This window comes from Puntigrus tetrazona, unplaced genomic scaffold (genome assembly GCF_018831695.1).
Source record: "Puntigrus tetrazona isolate hp1 unplaced genomic scaffold, ASM1883169v1 S000001111, whole genome shotgun sequence".
Lineage (NCBI taxonomy): Eukaryota > Metazoa > Chordata > Actinopteri > Cypriniformes > Cyprinidae > Puntigrus > Puntigrus tetrazona.
The window spans coordinates 1762501-1777275 of NW_025048699.1; the positions used below are offsets into that span (position 1 = coordinate 1762501).

General features: G+C 37.6%; 1 protein-coding gene across 2 annotated transcripts in view; it reads left to right on the forward strand.

The window, feature by feature from the left end:
• Nucleotides 1-14775, forward strand: part of col5a1 (procollagen, type V, alpha 1) — an 84564-nt gene that overhangs the window by 28714 nt on the left and 41075 nt on the right. For both annotated transcript variants that reach the window (XM_043234301.1, XM_043234303.1), the window contains exons 5-9: nucleotides 8202-8333; nucleotides 11473-11589; nucleotides 11752-12312; nucleotides 13125-13571; nucleotides 14066-14122. In XM_043234301.1, the coding sequence (XP_043090236.1) occupies nucleotides 8202-8333; nucleotides 11473-11589; nucleotides 11752-12312; nucleotides 13125-13571; nucleotides 14066-14122 (1314 nt within the window). The remainder of the gene's footprint in view (nucleotides 1-8201; nucleotides 8334-11472; nucleotides 11590-11751; nucleotides 12313-13124; nucleotides 13572-14065; nucleotides 14123-14775) is intronic.

A 14775-nucleotide genomic window follows, 5' to 3' on the forward strand; every position in this document is an offset into this window, starting at 1 on the left:
AAGCAGATGTTCATCTTCAGTCTCCTGCAGCATCTCACTGTTATCGGGTTTAGGTTCGTATCAGATGGAAAATATCTCACACACAGAGGCAAAGGTGATGTTTTTGTGGAAAGTTCTGGTCAGAATGAGGAGTTAAGCTTATGCCTCATAACATCATTGAGGGGGTTTCCACAGCACGTGCACAGGTCAGCAGAAGTGTGTGTGTGTGTGTGTGTGTGTGTAGGAGAATCCTGCAGACGTATGGTTGCAATCAGCATGAGTCACACATTGTCTGCTCAGTCTGTATCATCATTCCGTCTCACCTGACTGAAAGACAAAATAAGAAAGATATTTAAAAAAAGAAATGCTTAATGTTTAGAGTTTCACTTTTAAAGAAGGACAGGAGCAAAGTCAAGAGACTTGACATAAAGACATGAAACTGCATTCACTGTACATTTAAGTTTTATTGGGTCCTGCGTTAAATTGGTTGAAATATGTTGGTCTGTGATTTCTTTTTTCCCCCTACAGTATGTACAACGCTGTAAAAAAAAAAGTTAAGGATGCAATAAATTGATCAAAATAGGCAGTAAACACATTATGTTGCTAAAGATTTCTATTTAAAAATACATACTGTTATTCTAAGCTCAAAGAGCCCTGCAAAAAATGCATTACCACAAAAATATTAAGCAGCACATAATTTTTCATCTTTGATAACATAAGAAATACTTCTTAAATGGCCTATTAAACGATTTCTGGAGGATCATGTGACACTGAAGTCTCGAGTATGATGCTGAAAATTCAGCATTGCGTCATTGAAATAAATTACATTTTAAAATATTTTGAAACAGAAAACTGCTCTTTTTAAGTTGTAGTAATATTTCCTAATATTACTGATTTTACTGTATTTTTTGTCAAATATATGCTGCCTTGAGAGCATAAGAGACTTCTTTCAAAAAGCAGCCATAAACATTTGCATCCCTAAACAGTCAAGTAAAATATTATTTTTAGAATAAATATTTGTTTGCATATTTTGCAGTTCCATTTGGTGCTGCCTAATTAACAAATTGCACATTTAAATGCAGCTCTTGTATGTAAATTGGGCGAGTAAACTTTCTCGGGTCGAATGAAGGAGAACATTATTAAAGAAACATTGCACCAGATGTTTCGCTTCAGTAGTCCCAGCATTCCAAATTAAACTTTATAATGGTTCCTAGTGAAAACACAGTCTAAATAATCCATCTTTCAGTGCATAAAAAACCAAGAAGCTTTTCGCCGTAGAGCCAGAAATGGCATTATAATCGAATGGAGAAGAGAAAGTGAGGTGAGTGATGGAGAAAAGGAGAAATGAAGGAGCGAATGCTGACGGAGGATTGGTGGACAAAAGGAACGCAGGGAAAATGCAGTGGTAGACATGCCTGTTGCTTTTGGCAAAGATCTTAAAGGTCTCCAGACACTGCCACTGTGTGTGTGTGTGGTGTGTTCACGTCATTGGATGGTTTGGTTTCTGTGGTTGGTTTTTTGACTCTTGAGAATGGCCAGACGCTGCCTGGATTTGTCTGTGTGTGTGTGTGTGTGTGTGTGTGTGTGTGTGTGTGTGTGTGTGTGTGTGCGCGCGTGTGTGTGTGTCACGCGTGTGACTGCGGTCCTGAGTTCGCTCAGATATTCAGTCGCTCTTGTGAAGCGCTTCGTGCTGCTAGCTTCGTTAAAATCTTTTGCGATCTCTCCCACAGCGTGAGTCCATGTTCTAATGGGGATCACATGTGGCCTGATTCATGCGTCTTGGGCTGATGAGGTCATAAGCAGCTGCGGTGATGTCATTTTTAAACAAACCTAATAAGTACAAGACCTCAAGCTTTGTAACTATGGTTAGACGGAAAAGAGTGTGTTTGCGTGGGTGATTCTAACACAAACTGTGAAGAACATGTCTGGGTCATATTTATCTCCCAAATCAGTAGAAATTCAACAGTTTTAAGGGTTATTACAATATTTAACATCGTGTCTGCTGTATATAGTGTATATGTGTGTGTGTGTGTGTGTGTGTGTCGTGTGTCTGTATATATAAACACGTGCATACACACACACACACACACACACACACACACACACTCCCGTTCCACCACATCCCAGATTTGCTCTATTAGATTGAGATCTGGTGACTGTGGAGGCCGTTTGAGTACAGTGAACTCATTGTCATGTTCAAGAAACCAGTCTGAGATGATTCGCGTTTTATGACATGGCAAGTTATCCTGCTGGAAGTAGCCATCAGAAGATGGGTGCACTGTTGTCATAAAGGGATGGACATGGTCAGCAACAATACTCAGGTAGGCTGTGGCGTTGACACGATGCTCAATTGGTACTATTGGGCCCAAAGTGTGCCAAGAAAATATTCCCCACACCGTTCCACCACCACCACCAGCTTGAACAGCTGATACAAGGCAGGATGGATCCATGCTTTCATGTTGTCGACGCCAAATTCTGACCCTACCATCTGAATGTTGCTGCAGAAATCGAGACTCATCAGACCAGGCAACATTTTTCCAGTCTTGTATTGTACAATTTTGGTGAACCTGTGTGAATTGTAGTCTCAGTTTTCTGTTCTTAGCTGACAGAAGTGGCACCCGGTGTGGTGGAAAGCGTTGTGTGTTCAGAGATGCTCTTCAGCATAACTCGGTTGTAACAAGTGGTTACTGTTACTAAATGCATTGAGTTGCTGCCATGTGATTGGCTGATTAGAAATTTAGTTGGACAGGTGTACCTAATAAAGTGGCCGGTGAGTGTATATATATATATATATATATATATATATATATATATATATATATATATATATATATATATATATATATATATATATATGTATATACAGTATATATATATATAATATATATATTATATTATTAACCATTTAATAATAACAGAAAATATAAAAGATGTATATATATGCATGTTAATTATATTATAAATTATAATCTTAATATATTTATGGTATGAAATTTTTTTTTATTTTTCTGAACTATAATACGATTTGAATAGCTATATAGTTAAATAATATCACAATTAAATTTTTATTAATTAATTATATTCATGAGATTTTGGGCTGTATATGAGTAGGCCATGTTTTCATGAGATTCCTCTAATGTATGCGTTCAGTACGTGTGTGTGTGTGTGTGTGTGTGTGTGTGTGAACATGTTGCATGTGTGTCGAAATGAAATATGGCAGGACAGAACGAGGAATCGAGATGTTTTTAAGTACTGAAGGGAACGTGTTGTACTCTGGGCTTCCTACCAGAAGAAGTCTGGGATCGTTCCTCCATTTTTGTTAATTTGCAGCAGCGCCGTCTATCGCCCCATTCTGTTGAGTGCAGCCATGCGATGCTAATTTTCGAAAAAAGTCGTGTTGTTTTGAAACATTTGAAACGCGCGTGTGTGTGTACAGTGTTTTGGCTGCGCACGTCACCACAGGCAGCTGCTGAAACAGTTAGTTCGGACTCCAGAGAGAGATGTGGGGAGCTTTTGGCCAAAAAGACGCTCGTATTTCAAAGTTGCTGACAATGCAGTGTCTATTATTCTCTCTCTCCCTCTTTCTGTCCCACATTAATGTGATAAATTTCTCTCAAAAAATCCCAGAATAGATCCGTCGTCTCTGTACACCTCTGTTTCTGCTTTCCTCTCGCCTGTTCTGCCGTCTCTTCTCCTCGCACGCTATGCAAACAGAAATATTGTACGCTCAAATCTGGAGTCCAAGGGATCGTTTTACAGAGCCGATTCGTTCCGGTTGAAAATATTCATATTTGCGGATGACAGAGAAACGAGTTTTGGAGAAGTCGGGTGGTTCGGTTTGTAATAGAGGAGGACGAGTGTGATCAAAGCTTCTAGGGATTTGTAAAGGACTATATATTGTCTAGAAGTACCAAAAGCTTTATTTAGGTTAGGGCTCATCTGAATGCGTTTGATGGTGGTGAAATCATAATTGAAAGCTTACTTGTCAACAGTTTCGGAAAAGAGCTTGTGCTAAAATTACCCCTCTCTGATTATATTTAGTTTACATTAAAAATAGTAGATGTGTGTGCGTGTGTGTGTTGGGCCGGTTTGAAAGCTTTGAGAGTGTGTGTGGATTTCGCAGGCTCTGGATTTTGGATCTGAATCTGGTGTCAAGTCCAAACACATGTTTACACTGGCAAACAATCCAGAGCAACAGCCAGCGAGAAATGACTGCAGTCATTGTTTCTACAGAAAAGCTTTAGGAAAATGTCACGAGTGACAAAGAGAACAAAAACAGGGAATGAAACCAGGAAAGACACTGATGCTACTTACACTGTTTCTTGAAAGGAGCCGCTAATGTTTTCCAGGGCTGCATTTACTTGATAAAAAATAAAGTAATTGAGAAATAGCTGTTTTGTATTTGAATATGCTTTAAAATGTAATATATTCCTGCCATGCAGAGCTGATTTTTGTCACATGACCCTTTTTTGTCGCTCAAGAAACATTTTTTTCAAAATGCTATGATGAAGAGAAATAAAAAAAAGCAGCATGTATGTGAAATAATTTTTTTTTCTTTACTCTCACTTCAATTCAATGCATCCTTGCCGAATAAAAGTAATTTCTTCAGTTAAAAAACGTGCCAAACCTTCGAACAATAGTGCACAAGAATGACATGCTAATTTCATTTTACATGCATTTTTTGAACATATGAGCTATAATTCAATAATCATTTGCATGTACTCATTTAAGTGCTTGCGTAATCGCTCAAAATGATTAATTTCAAGAAAAGGATTTAGCGTCTGACTGTGACTAGTGCTGTCAAACAGTCTCTATTAAATGCCTTCAAAACAAAGTTTTTGTTTTCAAAATATATAAATGAATCATGTGTATATTTATTATGCATATATAAATACAGTATATATTTTGGAAATATTTACATGCATATACATTTATAAATGTATATTCTTGTATTTTACACACACACACACACACACACATATATATATATATATATATATATATATATATATATAGATATATTTAATATACAAACAACAATTAAACGATTAATCCTTTGACAGCACTATCTGTGACTCACAATGCAGAGTGAGAATTCAGGCCCATCTGTCTCATCAAAACAGTTTGCAATTTTTATTAAATTAAAATGTTTTTGGTAAATACATATGTTTGCACATGTTTCACATGTTGCATTTATGTCTCCTGGATTTCCCCTGTTACATTATATGGCTACTGAGTTTAATTGTCATGAAAGAAACCTAGACATTTTTCAACATGAATTTCTTTACTGTCACCTTTTGTCGATTTAACGTATCCCTGCTGAACATATTTTGCTTAAAGCATGTTACCCTGCACCAAAGTTTCCCTGAGAAAAAAAGCTGCATAATTCTCTCCGTTATGCAATCCGTCCTCTGGAGCTCTGTGTTCAGCTGTTTTCTGGACTGCAGAAGCATTTTGTTTTGCTCTGTGTTTGCTGTGCTGATTCTGTCTGGTCGCTCTCACAGCCAAATCTCCACACGGCCTGGAGAGCCTTCTGCACTGCTCTCTCTCTCTCTCTCTCTCTCTGTCTCTCTCTCTGTCTCTCTCTCTCTCTCTCTCTCTCTCTCTCTCTCTCTCTCTCTCTCTCTCTCTCTCTCTCTCTCTCTCTCTCTCTCTCTCTCTCTCTCTCTCTCTCTCTCTCTCTCTCTCTCTCTCTCTCTCTCTCTCTCTCTCTCTCTCTCTCTCTCTCTCTCTGTCTCTCTCTCTCTCTCTCTCTGTCTCTCTCTCTCTCTCTCTCTCTCTCTCTCTCTCTCTCTCTCTCTCTCTCTCTCTCTGTCTCTCTCTCTGTCTCTCTCTCTCTCTCTCTCTCTCTCTCTCTCTCTCTCTCTCTCTCTCTCTCTCTCTCTCTCTCTCTCTCTCTCTCTCTCTCTCTCTCTCTCTCTCTCTCTGTCTCTCTCTCTCTCTCTCTCTCTCTCTCTCTCTCTCTCTCTCTGTCTCTCTCTCTCTGTCTGTCTTGTTTTCCCATGATGATTTAAATCTCCTTCATTTGATAATGTGTGTGTGTGTGTGTGTGTGTGTGTGTCTCTAGTCTCTTCATGTTTGACTCTAAACTCATGTCAGTTCCAGACATTCATCTTCCTGAATTCACACTCACTTTGCCCACATTTTCTCCGCCTGCTTGTACAAGTTTTCACGGATCGCTGTGGGAAAAATGTGTATTAGTGCGTGTACAACAAGGACGAATCACCGATTAGACTGATATATGAATCTGACTGGTATAATAAATCAGTGCGACATTTCCTGCACATTTACAAACGGAATGAAATAGTACTATTTTTAAAATGGTGATGCAACGTTAGCTTTTGAATAAATGATGCTTTATTCATTCAGTTACACACACACATGACTTTTAACCCTCAAAATTAGCTAAAAATATAAAAACAACTGTTGTTATAAACACTCTAATAACAAGTTTTTAAATATTTTTTTCAAAATGGCTCTATTTTCAAAATATAGTATAATCTTATAAAATTATAACTATCAGTATTTTTATGTGTATATTTCAGATTTATATATTAGATATTTTTTTATTATCTCATATTGATATTACATATATAACTTGTGACTGTTTTATATTTTTTATTTGTTCATGAATCAGATTATATAGTCAAAATTTTTATTGTATTAAATTAATAATTATTGTAATAATAATAATAATAATAATAATAATACTATAGTCTTTTGTTGTCATATATGCACAGAGAGTGATTCAAACGGATAACTTCTGAGCTTGTGAATCATAGTGATTCATAAGAGTCATTTGTTTGTGAATCAGATTGCACATAATTATAAGGATTGTGGGCATTCAGGCATTCGGGCAATCAGATTATACTGGTCATAACTGAAAGGATTGTGTGTGTGTGTGTGTGTGGAAATGATAGAGAAATGCTCACAAATTATAGTAATTATGGACAAGTGAATTATTGTTTTTCAGTGAGCACATATTGTAAAGTCAGTAGAACACGAAATTGCCTTTTCATATGGTAAGGGATTGTTTTCTGTCTTGTAGTCTGTGTTTGTGTGTGTGTGTGTGTGTATAAGTGTACAGGTGCTGGTCATTGTGCCCTAATTCAATTGGACAGTTTTGGCTTCCAGTCAGGTTCTGACTCAACTCTCCTCCTAGACTGTGACCCACTTTTTGTGTGTGTATGTTTCCTGTCCTATTGCAACAGGTGTTTCGTCCCTTTTCCATACTGTATTTATTATTTTTTCAAAAGCCATGGTTATAAAATGAAAGAATACAGCTGTTTCTCTCCTCTTTCTATGCATGTTTTGAATTTTGGATGAATTTAACATGCTGTTTCGACTTCCTGATTCATACGTAGTCTCATCCTGTTTGTGTGATTATTGTTGATTGTTTCTTCGTGCATTAGTATACAATTCAATGGTAGGTTTGGCAACCCACGAACAGTTCTTGTTCTGTTTTTCTGTTAACAGTTCTTGGACATCTGCATGCTTCCAAACACTTACGAATCAGTCTGAGCAGTTACTGAAGTAATCTGACTCACTTACTCGACCGCTATATAAAACAAGAATGACTAATTAGTGAAACTCATTTCTGCTGACTCTGTGCTGCATTAAAACATCTTTCGCAGTATGTGTTTCTCAAGAATAAAGTATAAAGTATAACATATATATGTTATATAATATTTTAAAATATTATATATATATATAATAATAATTTATATTTATATATATATATATATATATATATATATATATACTTATATAATAATTTTACAATATTTTAAATATATTAAATTTTTCGTTATATATCATTTTAATAATATATACTTTTATTTGTACTAAGATTGTTGTACAATGTTGTGCACATTATGCATTATTATACACAAATCTTTAGAATTATATAAATCATTATTATCTAGCTTTTTTTGATACCTTAGCTCTAGCTGGCTCTTTTAAAAATTAGCTTATGTTACACTACTTGGTAAATGTGAGCCTTGTAAGGTATAACCGTTTATTAATTGAATGGATTATATTTCCATTTGCACCAAATCAAATATGGCATCCAATCCCTGTCTTATAAGGAGTAGAGACTTTGCCCTCTCTGCTTGATCATTTGTCTTTTACACGGCGTGTGTCAAGTACAAAGACACGCCAATCCTCCATACTTGTTTTGTGCTATCTTCAGAAGTTCTAACAGTTGATATCTTTGTTTTCAGGGCGACATCCAGCAGCTGATGATTGTATCGGACCATCGCGCTGCGTTTGACTACTGTGAGCACTACAGCCCCGACTGTGAGGTCCCCGTGCCCGAACAGCCCCAGAACCAAGACCCAAACACTGATGAATATGTAAGTTCATGTACTGTACTTCCTCCAAGATTTGTTTCGTTTAGAGCTGGAGGAGCCTCGAGGACATCCCGGACACCAAACCCAAACAGACAGCAGAGATTGACTTCTATCGCACTCAAGAACATCCAAAGCTCTAAAACTCTTGCAAATTTTAATCGAAAATAAAATCATCACTTCCGCCAAGCGCTTAAACATGATTCCCCGCGGTTTTTACAACGGATACGCTTATTCATTTTAAATGTTAAATTATTTCATGCAAGCCCTGCTCACATTTTCTTCTACCGTGAATCTGGTTTTGGTGTTACAGTTGGCATATCTGACAGCACAAAGCGCTCGCTGTTTGACTATTTATACATTTATTCAGCTTTGGAATGAGAGACAAATTAAAACGGAGTAATAATACCTGCCCACACTTGTGTGTGTGTGTGTGTTTCAGGCATATTAATTCTTTATGGCTCTTTCCATCTCATCGGAAAAGACCCAGCTGCAGGCAGTCTGTTTAGAATTTATTTTTCCAACCGAACGTATGACCTCATCAGTCAGAGAAACGAATGGAGTGATAGAGGGAGGAGAGGAGAGAGCAGGTCTCTGCCTGTAGAGCGCTTGGGATCCGTATCGCTGACATACTGTATTAATAATAGAAAAAAATGTCTTTCGGTTGAAGTACGAGAAGCGAATGATCGCCTAGATATTGCTATATTTAATTCCATTAAATTCAGCCTGGGTTAACAAATACATGGGTTAACAATGTAAAGAAAAGACATTTTTTTTTGGTCATTAAATAAAGTCTTTCTTGTAGAAATTTAAAATCAGCAACATAAAGATGAGCAGATATTGTCTAAAAAAGCATTAAAAAAGCCTGATCGATTTTCTGAAGACAGCAGAGTGTTCATATTCAGTCTCTGCCCATCTGGGTTCACTCAGATGCCAATATCCTCTGAGCGCTATGGAGAAAGGAAGAGGAGGCATTAAATGAAAGACTGAGAGATTTAGCACGCGAAACAGATGAGAAAATAGTTTAAGCCGAATAACACAGAGACGGCCAACCGTTTTCAATTGATTCTCTATGGGAGCTAAGCGAAAGGCAGGCTCAAGAGAATTGTGGGATTGGCTGCGGGGAAAAAAGTGCAGAAATGCCGGATTAAACGTAAACAACAGGTGCACGTTCGCACTTTACATCTATGCAACAAGTGAAACCGAAGTATTGTCAATAGCGCTGGAGTTTGTGCTGGATTCAAAGTTTGTGGTTTACAGGCTAAAACCTTTCAGGCATCGGTGACGCGCAGACTAGTGGACATAAAACGTTCGAAATGCTTGTTTTATTGCACTTTATCTATTTCTGACCTGAAATCTCACTTACAGTACATATCTTTAAAGGTCGTTTATTTCACTTCAAAATGTACAGTTTTATTCCTAACCACAGTTTTTTACTGAAGGGTTTCTTCATATATTTTTTGCCTGGATTTATACAACATTTTCTTCTTAAAGAAACATGATGAAAACACATATTCTTAAAGCCTGTGAGTTTTTTCCTCCACTTCACGGACCAAAATGTACAGAAGGGTTTGTTTACGTGTCATTTGCTTGATTTTATACATTTCCTATTCCCAAAAGCACTACAAAAATGCAGATTTTTAAAGGCTTTTTTAAAAAGGCTTTTTCAATACTTCAGCAACACTTGCATACACCAAAGTGTACAGTTTTATTCCCGTCTGTATTCTGACGTTTTTTTCCACTGAGGGGTTTATTCACATATCATTCGGACCGGTTTTGCGCAACATTTTATTGCCGAATACATATAATGTATGAAAATGTCAATATTTTCTAACATACGGAGTAATAAAAATAGATATGCATTGGAATATATTTAATTCCAGCACAGTCGAGCTGGTTTCGATTAAACTTTTTCTTGCAACTCTCGAACACGTGACCTTGCTTTTGCTGACATGCTTTGATTTTAAACAACGCAAACAAAAAACGAGCAGCAGTCGAATGTTTAAAGCTGTCAGTAATGCTCATAAAAAGCTTTCTATCGGAAAACTGTTGTGGCCAACATATGGTAAGGTTGTCTACGCCTTTAAAACAAAATGATATGCACGTGACTGCGGCATGTGGTGCGTTTTCAGCCATGCATGGACTTTTACATCTTTCAGGGCTTTGATGTCAGCATGTTGGCACGGAAAGGACCCTCTTCTGACCTCACGTTCACCTTTTTCAGTTTTGTGTGTGTCAGGAGCTGTAAATCTGAGAGCGGGGTTTAAGTAGGAGGCAGCGTGAAAGAAAACCCCCTGCACCTTTGACCGGCCCTGCAAAAAACGAGTTTGCTCTTCAAATATCAGCGAAACCTCTTCACAAATAAAAACGTGATGAGTTATCTCTTGCTATTGTGTGGGAATTAGGGAGAGAGAGGCAGAACGGTGAATCTGAGCGAGAGGTCGGCGAGCGGTTGGAATTCCTTGCGTTCTTCTCTTTCTCGCTAGATAAGAGAGAACATGGATTTCCGCTGGACTCAGTCGGAGGGAATCCCTCCTTTCCTTTGCTCTTTCTTCTCGGAGAACTCGAGAAGAAGTCTATTAAGTCCACTGCTTGAATTGTTTAATTAGCGTGCAGCGAGTATAACTCATGAATTATGATGAGAGTATGAAATGAACAAACACCATATATATACACATACATATATATATTCATTTATAAATGCTTAACATATGTTGCATTCATGGCATGTGCTATGTCATAATTACCATAATTACGATATGTCTATGCTTGAAAGACTCTCAAGAGGCTCTGCCGAGCTCATGTTCGTGTCCTCAGGCTCAGAATTCATTAGCTTTTTTGTACAGCTCATTGCCAAAATGGATCCATGTGCAGATTTATATGTGGTGGGATGTGCTGTATTCCATTTGAAAGTTTAAACAGCATTTTTCTCACATAGTTGTTACGCATGCACTGTGTATGATCTCATTCCATGAGACTTCACAGAACATTTTCAACCACCCATATGCACTTACAAAAGAACGAAAGCTAAAACACTGTAGAATTATTATCATTAACTAATTGTAAGGCACCCAGGTTTTTTTTTTTCTGGAAGACTTGTGTTTCATGCAGTATTTTAACACTTAGCTTCTACATTTTACTTCAGAACACAGAGGATGACAACTACTATTATGAATATCCCTACTATGAGGACATGGAAAATGAAAAGACAGAAGAAACGACAACCGATGAAGCGACTGGAACCGAAACCGAAGACCTAATGGTCAGTCTTATTTTGATACCATTTACATGCTATTGTAGTATTTAACATGAATATTCCTAACTGGGATCAGATGAATTGAAAGTGAAATAAGAACTTAGTGGGTTCACAAACTCATTCGTTTTCCACTATTTATTCTAAAGAAGTGTCTTCTGTGGTTGCCAGGTGTCTGTTCCGGATAGCGGTCGCGTGGTTACGTCGGTTATCAGTAGTGGAACAGGAGGCTCCAGCAGTTCCTCGAGTAGCTCCTCGTCCTCCTCTTCCTCATCCTCTTCGTCCTCCAGCTCTACCGCGACTACTGGCGAGGAACCGTACGACGGCTACGATGGATACGAGAACGGATACGAAACATACTATGACGAGTCGACCTTGCGGCCCGACAGCTCCCGGACCATCAGCATCACCAGCACAGGCACCGGGGCCGGAGGAGAAGTGGATATCGGACTGGGCGGTGAAATAGATTTGGGACTGGGAGGAGACAGACGGATCATCACATCATCATCATCATCATCATCATCCTCATCAGGAGGAGGAGGAGGAAGTGGAAGAGTGCACTCGACCGTCACAGTCATTCGCAATGGGACCTCCGGCTCTGTTTCCAGCTCCGGCTCTGGCACCGGCTCTAGCACCAGAATCATTACTAGCTCCAGCTCCAGCTCCAGCTCCAGCTCTAGCTCTAGCTCTGGAGTCAGTACCGGATCTAGCTCCAGCTCTACCTCTACCTCGGTGAGTGTATCCCAAACAGTTTCTCTATTCAGTCATATAGAAATATTTAGTGCTTAATATAATGGATTAAGGTCCTATTTTGCTGAAGTGGATTTTAATGAACTCAGGGATCCAGTCAAATTCAGATACGGTAGATTTTATTGGTAACATTTAATATTTTTGAATTGTATTTTAAAATATTTGAAATATGTTGTAAATAAATTTGTGTGTTTTCCAAGTTTTTCTTATTATTGCAATCACTGCATAGTTACTGAAGTTATTTACGGTTGTGTTTTAACCAAAGTGGATTTCAGGGATCAAATCTAATTCAGATGTAATTACTTATACATTAAACATTATATTTTAAAATGATTTATTTTTTTGTCATATTTAAACATTTAAAATATCTTTCATATGTTTTGCAAGTTATTACTTTAATTACTGCATCATTGAGTATAATAGTGCATTAATATATATATATTTTTTTACAGAAGTGGAACGAACTCAAGAAAAATTAAATTAAATTAAATTAAATTAAATTAAATTAAATTAAATTAAATTAAATTAAATTAAATTAAATTAAATTAAATTAAATTCCAGTTAATAAAAACAAATATACTTTCAATTATCAATTAAATAAAAATAGATTTTTTTGTCCAAAAAACCCCTCAAAATAATAAAGCCTGTTTTAGGACTATAAAAATATTGTACTAAAGGATTAAGATTCTTAAATACTGGGAACAACCCTTAAAACAACATATGTGTTTTTTTGTCATAAAAATAAAAAGGTAGTCTGATTTTTCTTCTTTTTTTCGGTATTGTCTGATGTGTAGGTCGATGGAGGTTATGATGATGGTTTTGATATGACCTATGGAGAGGGATATGGCGAAGGATATGGAGAAGGAGATTATACGGTGGAAGGAGCCGGCGGCAGCAGCAGCACTTCAGTGTCTGTTGGGGGCGGATCTGTTTCTGTCGGAGGCGGGTCTGTGTCTGTCGGGGGCGGTTCTGTTTCCGTTGGAGGCGGGTCTGTTTCTTCAAGTGGCTCGGTTGGGGGTGGAGCCAGCAGTGCTGGGGCCAGCGCGGGGGCGGGGTCTGTTGCTACTGGAGGACAGGGAGGAATCGATGGAGAGGCAGAATCCATCGATATCGACAAGTTCAAGGAGGAGTCCATCACGGATTACACCGACGCAGAACTGGAGAAGATTTATGAGTATGACGACCTGTACACTGATGGCGATAAAGCGCTGCCCGCAGAGACAGACGAGATCTACGGACAGGTGACCTATAGCTCCGCCCACTTCTGTGCAAACTCATAGTCATAATAATAATAATAACTAATAATATTTCACCTAAAAAAGATCATTTTTTATTCTTGTTTCAACATTTTAACATAAATGGAGAACGTACTTACAGCTCTTTTCAATATAATTCAGAAAGGCTTTAAACAACAGAGGATATATTTTTTTTTTTACAGAAGTGGAACGAACTAAATTAAATAAAATTTCAGTTAATAAAAACAAATATACTATCAATTATCAATTAAATAAAAATAGATTTTTTTAGAGGATGAAATATAATTTATTTTATTAAATATAAGTATATACACAGATGCATTATGTAAATAAAAACTTTTATTTTGGATTCGATTAATCGCGATTAACCACGATTAATCGTTCTTCCGCACTATTTACTAGCTATAACTGGTCGGTATTTTATATTGCGCTGATTACACTGATCTGGATTGAATTGAATGGAGTTTGTGTTTTCAAAGGTGGATGGACTGAGGGGTGAGAAAGGCCAGAAAGGAGAGCCTGCCATCATCGAACCTGTGAGTATCACTTACTATATGATACATATATAGTCTCACCAAGGATGCATTTACTTCGAACTTCGATTTTTTCCCTGAAGTGGTCAACCCCATGAAAGGTTTCCAAGTGTGCTCTTCCGCTCACTTTCCCATCTGTCCAATTTTGCATTCATGCACGTGTCCGGGCATCTTAGAAACACGTCTTAAAAGCCACCTGGATCGGTCTTCTGTTCTGGATTAATCTGCATTCACTCCTGATTTGCATTTGCACTTCAAAAGGAGCGAGTCACTCCGTTTCAGACTCGGCAGTGTGTCAGATTTGCAGATGTGTTTACCGCTCTGTTATATTTGCATGAGGGGAATCGTCGTCTGTTCTTGAATACAGTCTCTACTGCTCACGTGGCTCTTGATGTCTAACAGCTGGGAGAATTCAAACAGATGTCACTGCAATCTCAGCAGGAGAGAATGACATCTGGGTTTATTATCAGTGAACATCAGGATGGAGAAAGAGACCTTCACAGTCACATCAGGGCATATCATATCTTATTACGGACAATTAGGTTGTCTGTAAATTAAAAAAAGTATACTTTGGATCAACACGTATATATTATGAAGTCCATTTTGTTTAAAAATTAAAAATCGCTAAATTACTTTTAATATGTAGATGAGGCAAA